This window comes from Cyrtonyx montezumae, unplaced genomic scaffold (assembly GCF_038088225.1).
Source record: "Cyrtonyx montezumae isolate F1298 unplaced genomic scaffold, pur_monq_1.0 scaffold_2, whole genome shotgun sequence".
Taxonomy (NCBI): Eukaryota; Metazoa; Chordata; class Aves; order Galliformes; family Odontophoridae; genus Cyrtonyx; species Cyrtonyx montezumae.
In genome coordinates this window covers 53,109,840-53,126,037 of record NW_027071936.1, presented here as the reverse complement: position 1 = coordinate 53,126,037, position 16,198 = coordinate 53,109,840, and the positions used below count along the sequence as shown (strand labels likewise).

General features: G+C 40.4%; 1 protein-coding gene across 2 annotated transcripts in view; it reads left to right on the top strand.

Moving 5' to 3' along the window:
- The first annotated feature begins 10,376 nt into the window (after positions 1–10,376).
- SLIT2 (slit guidance ligand 2) overlaps positions 10,377–16,198 on the top strand; it is a 231,580-nt gene continuing 225,758 nt past the window's right edge. For both annotated transcript variants that reach the window (XM_065735731.1, XM_065735730.1), the window contains exons 1-3: positions 10,377–10,839; positions 12,308–12,379; positions 13,507–13,578. In XM_065735731.1, coding sequence (XP_065591803.1) covers positions 10,664–10,839; positions 12,308–12,379; positions 13,507–13,578 — 320 coding nt within the window. In that variant the 5' untranslated portion in view covers positions 10,377–10,663. The remainder of the gene's footprint in view (positions 10,840–12,307; positions 12,380–13,506; positions 13,579–16,198) is intronic.

Genomic DNA, 16,198 nt, shown 5'->3' with positions numbered 1-16,198 from the left:
AAACATCAAACCTTAATTTCTTTGTGCATACAGAGTACAGAGTGATGATTAGATATACCTTCTCATGTAGTTTCTGTAAATATTTATGAAGTGCATGAGATGCTATAGCAACAAGCACCATGCAAATCTTGGAATGAAATTTCTTTTGCTTTTGGTGTGGGATATTATTAGTGTGCAAAAACAACGTGGAGTGAGAAATTCCTCTGACCACAAAACAGATAATGAGGCAAAAGCAAAGTACTGTTTAAGAACAGCTCATTTTGGGTACTAAAATGAATGGAGCCCTGTGGAGAATGTCTTTGTGTTTAGTATTAAAGGACTGAAGTAACTGAGGCACTGTGGGTTTTGCCTACATTTCAAACAAGAAATATATGTGATGATTCAGATAGAACTGATGGCAAGAGTGTATCCTTTTTCCAGCTGTTAACCTCTGTACTGGTGATCTATAATTCATGGGTCCCATAGAGGTTTTCAGGGCTTGATAAAATATCATACTATTGCATTCAAATGGACTACAAAGTGTTGAGTATTTTGTTCAGCCTTCTGCTGTCTACTGACAGTAAATTTTGTGTTCAGAAAGACTTCTCTTTAAATCAACACTCCTTTACAATAATATTGCCCCAATGAGAGACTTTAATAATACAAGAAACCAGCATGTTTAAATACATAAAAACCACAGTAGGGTAGAGAAACCACAACAACTCAGCAGGCCTGTGCAGGACCAGCAGTTACAGCAATGAGAGGAGGATCAAGGAGAAGACTGCCATATAAATTCAGCATTTAGCTTACAGAAATTATTTTGTTTGACTAGGTTGCAAAATGACAGTGAGAAAAGTGATAAATCGGACTTTCCAGAGTGAAGTAGTCCAGAAGCCTTAGCAGTCTGAAAATCATTTTTCCAGACTGTCTCACTATTCTTCTAAAGGGGTTATTTGTTTGGTAGATTGTCAAAGACTGATCCTGGGGAAGTCAGTGTTAACAGAAATGGTTAAAGATGCTATTAGGAGAGCAAACATTTTGCATTGTTTAATTTGTTGTTTATATACCACAAAAGATGTCTTCTATTTCTTACAACATTCTTCATATTTCAAATATAGGTGTGAAGCTCTTTGCACTCCTGATTACTGTGTTAATAGAGAGCTAAAAATTTATCTGATGTGGCAAAGAAGTATGCAGCACTGGTGCCATGGACAAGGCAAATTTTTTTTTCAAACTAACTGTATGGTTAAACTGTACTTGTTCTCATTTGATTGTATGACCTTTGTATGCTTATTAAAAGAAACCTGAAATATTTATTCACGAGCTGTTAAACTCCTGCTTTGTACTTTACATGCAGCAGTGTTCATATGTTAGAAAGATACTCAATATTTATGTTTCTGTAGACATTAGCAATAGGGCCAGCAGAGAAGTCTTTAACTCAGAACTGAGTTAATAACCTGACTTAGTATCAGAGCCATTGTGCTGGTGGAAGTTATATAGTTCACATGAGACACACTGTTCTGCATAACTGAACTAGTGAATAGTATTCATGTTACCAGGACATTCAAGTGATGAGACAAATTATTCCACGATCTCTAATCCTACATTAAAGAAGTCAGATCTGTCTGCAGTTTCATCAGAAAAAAAACAGTATTTCTAAAAAAAAAAAAGTATTCTTGTGTTCAGTCATAGAAATACCTTAATCTTCGAAACACCAAGGAAAATCTGCTTAAACCATCTCTTTTTGCCAAGAAAAAAAACAAAAACAAACAACAATAAAAATAATTGCAATATTTGCGATTTCAACTGAATGAAATAGTCTTCCTATCTTAAACTGACAAAACCATTTGTAATCCATTTTGGCGAATCTTAAGTATTCTTTAGGTATATCTGCAAGTTATTCTTGGAAGTAAGTTAACATACAGAAATAGTCTAATATTTCTGTTCAGCCAAGGAACACAAGAATTTCTTCAAATGACCTTTTCCAATGCATCATTTGATCTTGCCTTCTTTTTTTTCAACACAGTGAATTGTGGTTCCATAATCATTCTGGTTCTTTTTCTCATATACTAAATTTTAATGTGTACCTAAATGTATAGCTTCATACCTGCATTAATCTTTTCTCTGTGAGCAAGCTCACACAAGCATAGATGGTGTAGTCTTTTTTCAAGCATATCTAGGGGAAATCCAGAGTCACCTCACTCTTAGTGGAGCACTACTAGTTTTTCGTTCTTTATTTTTATTGATATAAACATTTTGATTTTAATAATTTTGCTTTTAATAATTATAAATCATAATAAAGTTTTGCATGTCTGCTTTCATCTCATAGGTTTTTTAGGTGCTTATTTATGAATGCTGATCTGAAAGCGTTATCTGTACTCTTTCTTATGTCCTTAGAAAATAGATCAAAATTAAGTTGGTTACTTACAGCAGTTTAAAGACTTCTTGATGATTTCTTTTCATTAAAAAATCAGAGTTCTCAGATCAACTGAGTCCACAAATTATTTTTTCTGGGTTTGTTAAACCCTTAATAATCTTTTGGGTTTGCTTCTCTTCATCTAAGTTTAAAAATATTGATAAAAGTATTTTCTTTGTCTAGTTTGTCTAGAAAAAAAATCATATGGTAGCAAATAAATCATAGCAAGTAGAACCACATCTTGATTTTTCAGAAAGTGTTTGATGAAATCTACTTCCAGTTCCATTCAGGAATATCACTATCTTCCCAGTATTAGTAGCATCCTGTACTAGAATCACACAACCCTCTGTACTAATAATCTTTCACATAATACTGAAATTTGTCATCCATTTCTGACTTCAACCCTAGGGGATTTCAACAATCTCCCACCATCAACATGGTAAAAGCTTCCTACTTTTCATACTTACCTCAGGTCATATCTAAAGCTTCTGTGTATACATCCCTCAGGAAACTGGTGGCTGGATTTATGCGACTAATTCATTTCCAGTTCAGTGACTACCAAAAACAGGGAAGATACTCCACAAAGAAAATATGATTCAGTACCAGGATTTTGCATTTTGATTTTATTAAAAATAAATAAATCAAGCAGTAAATCATAATTTCAAATGACAACTTACAATATTAAAGTATTTAGGTTTGAGCATGTCAAAATAAAATTACAGCTAAAAGAAGTATATCTTTTTTTTTTTAATTTTAATCAGTACTACTTATAAAATCTTGAATTCTCAAATATTGTTTGCTGAATAGAAACTTTATTTTCTAGTGAGAGAACAGTTCATCTGAAAAAAATATCTATATCTCTTCATCTTTATACTCCCATGTATTCTTACAGTTAGCTTCAGCTACAGCTGTGGAAAAAAACAATAATATGTGATATGCAATGAGTAAATATATTTCAGTATGTATTATTTGAAAGGTTTGCAGTGAAACTTTTACTCCATTCTTCTAAAATGTGCTGTTCAAAGTAGATTTGAGTAGTGATAAAGCCTGTAATTCAGCAACTCAAATCACAATTTATATCCTTTCAACAGGGAAACAAAAGTATATACTTTGCATTTCTCTCCTTCTGTGGCTTTTACCTTCGGGTGTCTTCATCCAGCAGCTACAATTGAATTGGAAAGGTGAAACAAAAGGCACTGATCCTTTCTGCTATACTCACTCTATTTGTTCAGGACTGCTAAATGCCAGACTTGCAGTCCCAGTTCTTGAGCATCTTCCTGTCCTTTACAGGCCATTCAAGGCTGCCTCATTCTGTTTGATAATCTGAATTGAACTGTTCAATAATCCAGAATGGATGTGTTAAAGGACAGAATGCATCCTTAATACTATTTGATTAAAATAAATATTTGCAGGTCATACTCTTGCTCTGTATGGAGAACCTTTTTTTTTCTAGAACATTTCCTTAGTGGAACTGCTTCTGCTATACAGTCTTCCCTATTGCTTGTGTGCTGTGATTTTAGACAGTAGAGCAAACTGTCAGATATACAAAACTAATTACTGAAAAAAATTTTGGTGAAAAGACTGAGTCACCAACATTATCAGGTGGGATAGATTTCATATTCATATTAAAACATTGTTCTTCAAGTTTGGGGCAAATTAGTCAAAATTTATTTATGAATAAGTGATGCCCAGCTGAAAATACGTACCAGTTTTTATAGCTTGATATTATTTCTCCAGAAAATGCCATGTAAGTTATTTCTACAGAGAGATACCACTTTCTTTCAGGGAAAAAAATATGCTCTTGCATACTGTATTTTAAGCAACAAGTGGAAAACAAAGACTTTACACTGTTCTCTCTCTAGGACTGATGAAGTTTCAGTCTTCATGAGAATCACAGAATCATAGGGGTTGGAAGAGACCTCAAGAGATCATCGAGTTCAACCCCCCTGCCAAAGCAGGTTCCCTACACCAGGTAGATACAAATAAAATACATTATCATGTACATTACATGCTATACCATGAGGTACAAATGAAATACTTTATCCCACTCTATGTAGTGATAAATAAAAATAGTACATGCTATAAATATTTATATGCTTGGACAAAAATAGGTTGTAACAACTTTTTATTTCATTTAAATGGACAAAAAATACTGGGGAGATCTTAGCATTCAAAGTGTCCTTTTCAAATCAGACACTTTGCAAGCAGCTTCTCCAGCAAGAACTTTCCCAACACCAGCCTTCTCCTCTTCTCCCATAAGATACTCTGCAAAACCTTAAGCAAATACAGAAATGTGTAGTGCACATTAAGTAATGGCGAGACAAAGGTGTACAATTATTCCAGATGAAATATATACTATAACCAGTAGCTCCATGTCTCTCTTGTACTGTGGAGACACTGGCCACCCCAGTCAGGTGAGACCTATTAACAATCACAAGCTGAAACTGGACAGATCTTTTTTGATTACATTGAGACACGTTCCTACAAAAGCCTGAAGTGGTGATGAGAAAGGCTTGGTAAATTCATTATGAAAAGTTTTGAAGAACTGGTTGTCACATGTCCCTTTTTTATCATGAATAAATGTTCTAATTCTGCTGTTACATGATGGCAAAAGCAAGTTGTAAGTTGTTTTGATGAAACAGACAACAGTTAATCTCAAGAAATACTGCTGTTTTATCCACAGATTCAGCTGCAACAGAGGAAGCCTGACAAAATGAAAGTTCTGAGAAAGGATGTTCTTTGCTTCATTCGACATCAGGGTAATAATCCCCAGAGAAAGAATTTAACAATTTAATTTAAAGGCCAGACATTAACACTGAAATGAATGAAGTAGCATGGCTATGACTGCTGTGAAAATTAGGCTTCTGTTAGCAAATAATAGAAGCCAAATTGTTCAAAGATGGAGCTTTTCTGGTAAATTTGGTGGTGGGAGACTAGATTCTCTACCCTACATGGATATGATTAGCTCAGCATAAATTATCAGCCTGGATGCAGAAACAGCAGCTTTAGCTCTGTCTCATGTGGAATGTCAGACAAGATGATATGTTTAATGTCTTTAGTAATGAATTCCTAAGAGGCCAAGGAGTCTAAATTGGGAGTTAGTTAGGATAGTCGGATACAAATACCTCATAAATTAAGAAAGATTTTCCTTAGTTGAAATGCTAAAGTTTTTATGCTGTGTGAGATGATTGTGCCATCCCATGGAAGATGTGTAATACACGGTGTGCAATAATCTTTGATAGAAGTATTGAACATGCAATAGCTATCAGATTTTCTACATTTGATAGCACCTGAGGGGTCACTGGTGAGTGTTAAAGACTTTGCTAGCACAAATTAGAAGATTTTGCTGACAGTTGAAGATACCTCATATTAAATACCAGCTATAAATCACTTAAATCCAGGTCATGTAATAATGGCTTCTCACTCATCTCTGACACTTCCATTTCTTCTGTAGCTTGATATTTCTAGACCTACCCTGGAGATATTGTAAATATTTTTCATAAAGGGTTAGCTTCTATAGAGAATCTTGGTATTCTACAGATTTGCATGGAGTACTTGAAGGCCTGCTTACTTGAGAAACAAGAATATATTCACTCTATTTCATTAGAATGACGATGGATTGATTCAAGGTTTTCACTTTCTACTGATAAGAGCCAGGAAATTTTTCAAATAATTTTCCAATTATACTTTATTACACTCCGCAAATACCTACAAGATTTACATTTGTGAAAACTGTGACCTTAAAAATTTGATAGCATCTCTCTGATACTGGATAAACCACAGGTCACTCAGCATTAAACTAAGGATACATTTCTTAAATATTTACTACCATTTCTGATGTTCATTATTGATGCTGTTTCAGCAAAAGTCAAGAAGTTTGATCCCTAGCTCCCTTAGAGAAATTGTACAAACACAGACATGGTTCTTGCCCCTTCCTCCCAGCAAGAGCATGCTATTAAATTAAAAGAGCATGTATTTAATTCAGAGGTGTTTCTGTTTTAAACTTGGCTGACTAACAACCGGAAAAGATAACTAACAACTAAATAGAACTTTCTCTGAGCAAAACGATTGTGCTGTTGTGCTAACAATTTCCTAGTCACTCTTTAGGCTATGGTGATTCATATCCTTCTCTGGATTGCTGTTGCCCTGCAAGTTACTTTGCACTTAAGCACTTTATTTATTTTTTGCTTGAGTGCGATATTATCCTCAATCTTCTTTACGGTTAGCTAAACCTATAAGTTCTCTCCAGTTTATCGAAATAATTTAAAACTGTATTTCTGCCTTGTAAATTCCTCCTTTCCATTCTGGTGTCATCTGTTAATGGTTGTACTTAATTTTCAATCACTGGTGAAATCGTTCAATGGCATAGTAGTTTCAATAGCTTTTTAAAGGAGTCTATACACTCACACACTATCAGCCATACTCTGAATTCAGAGCAAGTTAAGTGGTTAAGTGATCTCAGCATCTAGATTTTGACTATATTTAAGCTGTTTGCTAAGAAGAATGTTAACGTGCACAGTGGCAATAACTTGCAAATGTCTCCCATTCCTCTTACCCACAGTTAGTTACTTTGTCAAAGAAGAAAACTAGATTAATTTATAGTTTATTTATATACTTCTGCTGATCCCTCTTATTTCACCTTATCGGCCTTCATTATTTACAAATTGATGAGTCGTGTTTCAGTATCTTTCAGGCATACTGTCTCACAAAGCCGATCTTTTGTAGAGCTCACTCAGATGTGTGTGTTCAGCCTTAGCACTACCCACCTCAGCTGCAAAGAGCAGCTTCTTCTATTTTAATGCTCTGGTCTCTGGATTCTGTTCTGAATTTTTGGGGGTCTTTCTTCATTCCTTCTTTCTTTTTGTTTTTAACAAGTATATGTATCCTCCAAAAGGTGGAATGTCATGCAGCAAAACCTGGAGAACACAGAAGTTTGTTTAACTGCTGTATGTATTTTCCGATGTGGATGCAGCAATTTTTCCATTGATAAATGTCTGTAATTTCTATCTTTCACCATGTCTTCTTGTTACTACTTTGTCCCGACTTTCACCTCTGTGGGAATATTTTCCTTGTTGGCTTTGAAAGATGCTTCTGCAGGCAACCGGAGCAGCCACAGGGCTCTCTGTGGGGGCCAGTTTCATGCTCCAAGAATGATGCGATCTCAGGTCTGACAGGGGGCCTGGCCCTCAGACAGTGTAAGGACATGGGGAGCTCTCCCGTTAAAGAATTTGGATCACAAAGGGAGAGATGTGATGTGCTGGGAGGGGAGTCACTCAGGAAAATCAGTCTGAATGAATGAAAGGTATGCTTCAAAGATAGGCATGGTAGAAATCAATGAGCCCCCCCAAAGAGGAATAAAAATTGATTTTCTTTGGACTTTAGTATATGTCTCTTTGAAAACAAAGTATATTAAATTAAGACCAGCCTAGATTTTGAATCAGCCATTCACAGAGCAGTTTCTGAAACATTTAAAACTTTAATCACTGACTCAGATTTTTTAAAAATTACTATAGAAAAATGGTCTATTATTTCTTCTTCTTCTGTCCTCGGCAATACTCAGTATGCTGTTGGTCCTTGAAAGAAATAATGAATAATACTGAACGGTTACATTAGTGTTCTCTGTATTTCTCTGCCTGGAGTTGTAAGATAAAGGATTTTAGTAGAGGCATGAAAGCAATATTTTAGATTACATTTATTTTTTTCTTCCTGTTGCCTGCTAGAAAGTTGCAAAATCCTTCCTAAATCCTTTGTAAAGACCTAAAACAATCAACAGGAGAAAAGAGTAGAAAGCATTCATACACAGGAGCTGTAGTCACTGAATTCTTTCTGCATCAGCTAAACCTAGAGCATCCCTGCATCTCTGTGAGACCAGAATGTGAAAGCTGCACAACAATCACATTTCATGAACAAATGGATCCAAAAAATAGAACTTTTTTTTTTTAGTAGACACATACATTTTAGCCATTTTCATGTTGGCTCGCATCCCACGGCGAGAGAAGTCAGGAGTAACTATGCTGGCTTCACTTGGGCAGATTAATCTCGATCTAGGGGCACGTTTCTGAGAGGAGAATTTGTCTTCTTGGCTACAATGAAAGGAAAAGCCTCTTGCAGGGATTGTGCAGCAAAGACCCCAGGGATGAAGAGCCTCAGCTGGACACGGCCATATGGAAGGAACTAGGGACTCCCTGGAGTATTTACACACCACACCTTGCTGGAGGCTTCATCATCCATCCCTGATGGGGACCGAAAGATAAATCACTTTCACCTATTGCTGAAGTCTCAGGACCTGTTGTAAATCACATGGAGCTGCATGCACAAAGAAGGAAAACTAAAACCAGTTTAGTTAGAAACCTGATGCACTTACATTTTCCCAGGAATGCTGAAGATGCAGTGACAATAAACAAAAGAATTGAACAGGAACATTGTGCGTATTCATATCACAACATTTGGAAACGGAAGGTAAAGAGCAGCATGCGTGCTGCTACTTGAGATATTTTTATGCGTGTAATAACACTTGCCCATTTTATTTTCGAAAATAATTTATGGGAGGTTCTGGTGTGCTTCACGCAAGAGCTGTAACTGAAGAAAACGCCAAGAAAATCCTCTTCCTCCCCCAGCAGTGGGAGAAATGAACACGAGACCCGCGGTGAGAAGCCGGAGATGTGTACAAGTGCAGCAGGCGACGCTTCAGCCCTCTCCCTCCCTCTCTCTCTCTCCAGGCACAACACATGCAGACACCGCGGCGGACCCCTGCCCCGCTCCCTCTCTCCTTTTGACACCCGGAGGCCGCGTGAGAAAGTCCCTGCAGAACTCCGGGCGGGGGGAAGCTCCACGCTCTCAGGGGTGCTGCCCCTCCCGGCGCCGCCTCCGCTCTCGCCCAACTTTCATTCATTGTTGGCGTCGCCGCCGGACCCCCCCCGCGCTCTCCGGGCCGGGGCGGGCGGCAGCGCAGCCAGTGAGCGCAGCGCGGGGCGCTGCGGGCGGGGCCGGGGAGGCGCGGCCCCACCGCCCCTATATAGGGCGGCGCGTGGGGCGCTCCCGGCTCCGTGGGAGCGGGGCGAGGGGCGCCGCGCCGGGCGAGGCGCAGCGGAGCGGCGGTTCGGCGCTGGCGGCCGCTCCCCCGAGCATTTTCCGCGGGCAGCGGCGGTGGGCACCTTGCTGCGGGGAGGAGCGGCAGCCTGCGGGCGGCGGTGCCATCCTATTGTTCAAGGGGGCGAGAGAAGGAGCCGGCGTGTCGCTTCCCTTCTCCGGCTTCTCTCCGCCGCAGGAGGAGCGCCGCCGCCGGGCTGCTCGGCACCGGCGGCTCAGGTGCGACGGAGGAGCGGGCGCGGAGCTTTCCTGAGACGCTGCGTTTCGTCGGGATCCGGGAGAGAGGGAAAGTTGCTGCCTTTCCTGCGGCGAGCCCGGGAGCTGCCGAACCGGCCTCACCTGGAAGGACTGAGCGGTCGCCACCTCTCCCATCAGGTCCCTTTGCCGCAGCCGCTGTATCCGGGAGACCGCGAGGAGCGGAGCCGGGCGCGCAGCTCTCCGCGATCGCGGGAGGATCTATAGCTGTGATCTGTCACCGCGGAGAAGGAGGTGGTGGATGAACTCCCTTCCAGCAGGGCAACGAATCACTTCTCGAGCTGCTTATTATTATCAGCCTCTAGGACCAACCCTTTCCTGCTAAACTTGGCTTGGGAGCTTCCAGCAGGAGGGGACGCGGGCGGTGGAAAGCCGAACCCCGAACCCAACATCATCTCGTGTGTTTGACTTTTTTTTTTTTTTCCCCTCCCTCTTCCTTCCGTGAGACAGTTTGATGAATGCCTGCCAGTGGGGGATGATTTGCTGAGCCCCGCGGCAGGGCTGTGTGTGCGCGGTGCAGCCCCGCCGCCGCCCTCGGGGGCTGCGAGCGGCCCGCGGCGGGGACACGCGTGGGAGCGGACGCCGCGCCAGGAAGAAGCTGCGGGGGGAGTCACGGCTGGGAGAGGAGCCCGCGAAGGAGCCGGCGCCACTGAAGCAGCGAGCCGAGTACCGCCATCCGACGGGTTACGGAGGGAGGGCCCGGCCCGGCCCCCTCCCCGCCAAGTTGCTTTCGGCCGCGGATCGCTGCCACCCGCCGCACTTTGCCGGGCTTGTTTGCTTGGCTCAGCTCTGGATAGAGAGGACTTCGCTTTCTCCGAAAGTTGCCCGAGCGCTTCCCGCGGCGAGGTGGAGGAGGAGGGCGGCTCGCCTCGCGCCTCCCCGGGCCCGAGGCCGGCGGGCCCCGGCCGGGCGCAGCGGGCGGCGATGATGGGCGCCTGGGGGAGGCTCCCCCTGGCCCTGGGGCTGCTGCTGGCGCTGGCGGGCGAGGCGGCGCCGCAGCCGTGCCCGGCGCAGTGCTCCTGCTCAGGAAGCACGGTGGACTGTCACGGGCTGGCGCTGCGCGGCGTCCCGAGGAACATCCCCCGCAACACCGAACGGCTGTAAGTACCCCGAGTCGGCGGCTCCCCGCGGGCTTGCGGCGTCCGCGGGGCAGAGGTGTAGCCTCTGGGGGTCCCGCCGCTCCCCGTGTATGTGTAGCGAGGAGGTGGCGGTTCCATCCCCTTCTACCTCTGCCCGTTTCGCTGCGGGGCGCGGAGCCTCGCGGCGGTCGCCCCTTCGCTGCCGGCGTTGGTGCTGTAGCCCCTTCCCTCCCACCCGCACAGCGCGAAGTTGCGCCCGAGCTGCGGCCTTGGCCCCCGACCATAGCTGCTTTTTTTGAGAGCATTCGTGTGCCCTCCGCTAAGAGTGCTTTCCAGTCTTGGGGGAGCAAGAATGTGGTCGGCCCTCTCCTGTTATTTCGGGCGGGGGGGGGGGGGGTCAAAGGGAGAGGAAGAGATGAGCGCATTATTTTTTTAACCTTTAATAACTCACCTAAACGGTGGGCTTACGAACACGTGTCTCAAGTGATGCATTTCCATTTCACTCTGAGTGTCAGGGACGCTGATTTCTTTCGAGACTTGTGTGGTTTCTTCTCAGCGGTGTTTTGGCCGCGTGTGATACAAACACCAAAAAACTGACTTTTTTTTTCCTAAATGGGTTGGGAACGAGCTGTAATTGTCTGTGTAGTTTCCGTGTAATACCACTTCCTAATGGCTTACCTCATGAATTGCAGAGTCTGGTTTTATTTGCAGTGACTGGATTTGAGGGAAGCCTCTACCTTGACCTAAAATGTTATTTAAAATAAAAAGAGTACAAAAGAGGGCAAGTAATTCCAGAAAAGAAAGGAGTGCTGACATACGAGCAGAAATGCCAGGGCCTTAGTACAGTTTTCCATCGCTTCTGAACATGCATTGTGTTCTGCAGTCAGTATCGCTTCCTGTGCCACACGTGAAGCGTTCAGTTTTTGTAAAACGCTCTTCCCAAGTTTTTACCCTGCAACAACTGTACGATTGCCTCGAAAGCCAACATTTGCTGCAGAAAGTGAAGCCCTATTCTGCCTGTGTATAAATAGTATGGAAGCTGGAAGTTGCTTAAAATGCAGATTGTCCTGATTTCAGTCACTTGTTTGGTTTTGTGACTGTCAGCTTGTAACCCTAACAGATATTGTCGCGTCCATAAAAAGGCGCTTCAGTGGCTTTCTAGCTGCAGTTCTAACTGGTCTCAGACAGGCTTAGGATGTCCTGTATTGCTAGAGATAAATGTGAGCAATGTAACGGTACGAAGAACTCACTTTGTGAGGGTCTCTGATTAAGAAGTTGGAAGCTACCACTGTGCAGATGAACCCTTGTTCGGTCAGTTGTAAGTCTGGAGCTCATACAGCATTGCAGGAATGGCTCCCTGGCATTTTCACATTTGATAATTAAAAAAAAAAAAGCTTGCCCATGAAAATAGAATAATTCAAGGAGCGGAAAAAAGAATCCAAAACTTCTGAGTGTTTTAATTTTGCTGCTTATGAATTATTCTTCTCAGGGACCTTAATGGAAATAACATCACCAGAATCACCAAGACCGACTTTGCTGGTCTAAGGCACCTTCGAGTTCTGTAAGTTTTCTCTTTCCATCACTGATATTTCTTGGACTGATGTTACAGCTCGTTATAAAAACTGTTGAACTATTTATCCTCTGGTTTCTCTATCGCTTTGCAAATATTGTGCTACTGGATCTGAATTTACAGCCCCTCCCCCATGTTATAACCTGGTAGAAATAACTTGGCAAATGCCTTAAATGTCATCTTGGTTATGTTCTTTAAATCTCTACTTAACTATGTAAAGTGAATGGAAGTTTTAATTTGGCTTGTGACTTGTAAGGAAGTGTTGTTAGAGTTGCTTAAATAACTGCGAGTGACTTCAGCTTAAGCTTAACAAATTTATAGTTTGTGTTGAAAATGGGTATGCTGAAGTATAGGAGAATTCATTAAAGAGAAAAAACCTATTCCTTTACTCAATATAAAAGCTAGTCTCAGGTGATGATTATTTCTTTTCTGCAGTTTCTGGGTATAAAGAAAATATTTCAACAGTGAATTTGACCAGGGAATAATTTGGATTGGTTCTGTAAATCCTTTGCAAGTGTTTTGAAGCTTTTCAAGGACTGGTTTTGGGGAGAAGGTAGCCTAACTGAGAGCAAGCTTAAAAAACAGTAAAATTAGCTTATTTGTTAAGGCTGTTTTATTTGAGCAGGTAGTCAAATAAATCATTTTTCTTTTTAAACAGTGTATCACATTGTAGTAACTTTTAATTTTTGTTAAGCTGCTGTTATGGTTACAATTACTGTTCAACCTTTCACTGATTGGGTTTTTTTCTGCATACCACATTCTGTATTTCTGTGTTGTTCTCATATGAGACTCATTTTGCTTTCACACTGCTCAACTGGAGTCTTAAAGCTCACTGGAGAGCATTGATGTATGTGCAGATATGTACACAACATGTATGTTCAACTTCAGGCTCCTCAAGTGAATAAGTAACATATATTTTGAGGGTTCTTTTTTTCCTTTTTTTTCCTATATGAGCCCATGTAAAGTGATAGCAGTTGAGAGTGTTGCATTGGTTGTCAGTCCAGAATAACTACCATAGCATTTTAATGAAGATGGGGTTGTCTGTAAATGACTGCTGTTAATGCAACAAGTGGTATTGGAGCTATTAAACCTTACATATAAAATTTTCTCCATTGCAGTCAGCTCATGGAGAACAAGATTAGCACTATCGAGAGAGGAGCATTCCAGGATTTAAAAGAACTGGAGAGGCTGTAAGTATTTTTAATCCTAAATGTATCAGAAAATAATTTGTTACCAAATCATGTGTTGAAGTGCGTGTGTTTAAACTTGGGACATCTAATCTTACTGAGATACAGGAACAATTAGAAATTCTCAAACCGTATGTATGGGTGTTGAGGGGTAAAGCTTGATAGAGCAGTCCAGATTTGAGATATGATCTTCATTGGTCTTACTGAAAATATATTGAATGTTGTGAAATGTGGTCCCATGGACAGTTTTTAAAATGTGAATACAACTCCAACAGCTTTTTTTTTTGGTATTAGGAGTTTTATATGATGTCTCATGGGAAATTACTTCTTGTTGTGAAGAGTCATGCAGCAGTAGCTGAATTTGATGCTGGTTCTTGCATACAGCTTTTATGAAGACTTAAGGAATATGAACTAATTTTCTGAAGGGAATTTAACTCAACTTTTAAAAAATAAGTAAAAATGCATGCTTCAGGGAAGGGAGAACTTTGTCCAGTAAAGTTGAAATGTGGGCATTGCCTTTTTTTGCGGCTGGACAAAAATAGAAAATGAGTAAGAAGGTAGAAGAGAAGCTGAACAAGTTTGGGAAATAATTTTCTGTGTATGCTTTCTTATCTTGCTGCATTTCTTCAAAGGAAAATATTGCTTAAAATACTGTATACTTCTCTTACAAAATGGATCTCATTAAAGACCAGATGCTGACAGTTGAGTATAGTTTGAGCTTGGAGCTAGGGAAGTCTGAGAAAACCATTCTATTAATGTATGTTCATGTAGAACTCTGGTGCTTTCATTATCAGATGTCTTAGTTGCTGCGTTTTCAATATATTGCATTTTCTTCATTCATGCCTCTAGGATCTTGTTTACTTTCATTCACTAGTGCCTTAACTTCAGAACGATGTCTCTACTGCACTGCAAAGCAGCATTGGCTTAAACATTTTCATATTAAAGCTGTGCCCTGGATCTGTGCATATGACAAAAACACCCTGCCATTATTTCTTGTAAATGTAGACTAAGCTTTTCAAGAAACTTTGTAACTGCTAATGTATAATTCTTAAGGCAATGATATTTCAGATATATAATTGTCTTTTTTTTCCAAATAAACTAAAATATCCTTTTGACCTCAAATTTGGAAGTGTTATTGTGTAGCACAGCATTTTTTTGAATAATTAAATTTGACTGCTCTGAGAATTGCATAATCAGATTGTTCAAAGTCATATTAAAAGACTCAATGCAACATTTTTTACAATGTGTTTTAAACTTTAGCATAAAGTTTAGGGACTCAGTGTAATTTTTCCTGCTGAGGAATATATTGAAATAATATGCACGCATTCCTAATCTTGGTTTATAGGGTCTAACAAGAAATTAAACAGCAGTGTAGTTTGTATGGCTGGAGTAAGAACGCATAAGTGAAACATTAATAAAAGTGGAAAAAATTTGCCATTTTGCTGTGCATATGCCTTGATATTGAGATACAAAATATTTGTGAAGTTTTAAAACAGTATGTAGTCCACTTCTTGTTTATCTTGAAGCAAGTTTTTGTTACATGATGGTGAATACTCAAAAAAAAAACCAAAAATCTTGATGTTAGCACACAGCTTAAAATACATTCAGTCATAAGATTTCTGAAGTTGAGTGCAGAATTGTGATAGTGAAAATGATAAATTCTACTTTAATAGTTGTCAGAAGTGTTCACTTCTGCTATTACGTTTCTGCTTTTTTCCTCCTGATTAATCTGTGAAATACTTCGCAAAAAATAGAAATGTTCCAGTGATGTGTGATACGAGTTCAGAAGAAAAACTCTAACTGCAGCTGCTGTTGTAGGTTGTTTTATTTGCTCTTCAGCAGGAAAACTGACTCAGTTCGGTCGTTTTAGACCCACAAAATTAGATTCTGCTTTGTCTCCAGAATTATTTTCTATCTGCTTCAGTAATTGTCAGAGTATTTTTAAATTTGCTGAAATTCAGTCAGTGTTAGGTGTGTGGGTGACTTGTAATCTGAATAAATACGCAGGATGTCTTTAAACCGCCCCAGCTGTTGGCTAAGAGCAAATATTTCATATTTGTGAGGAAAAGCTGAGAAATTTCTTCTTGTTTACAACTGCCAAGCCCATCTGATGAAGGGCCATTGTTATCTGACAGCCAATTCATCTCCTTGGGATTCTGAAATTCAGGACTATTTCTCAGGGAACTTGTGGGTGTTTCAAGTGTTTTCTTTTATACAATAAATAGCAAGTGCTCTAAAGTTTTTTCTTCATTTTTAAGACATAAATGCAGTGTGCCAGGCTACTGCAAAATAATATCTGATGTAATTCTTTCAGTATGTTAATAGAAATGTGTATGAGTTTTAGTGGATTCTAAATGAACTTGCTTTAATTAATAAAATTTCTTAGGAGTTGCCTTTTTTTCATGTTAGGTTACCTTGTGCTGGAATATACAGGCTGGATTTGCAAACGCATTGTCTGTAGTTCAGTACCCTTTAAAGCAAATAGTAAACCTTTGCAATATTTTATTTGTGGAAAAAATTTTTCTTTACTTTTCTTGCATGTTTCTTAAACTGCAATTTCAGTAACAAAATGGCTTCAGTTACTCTGATTTTCAGGGAACTGTTTGATTTATTCATTGTAAAT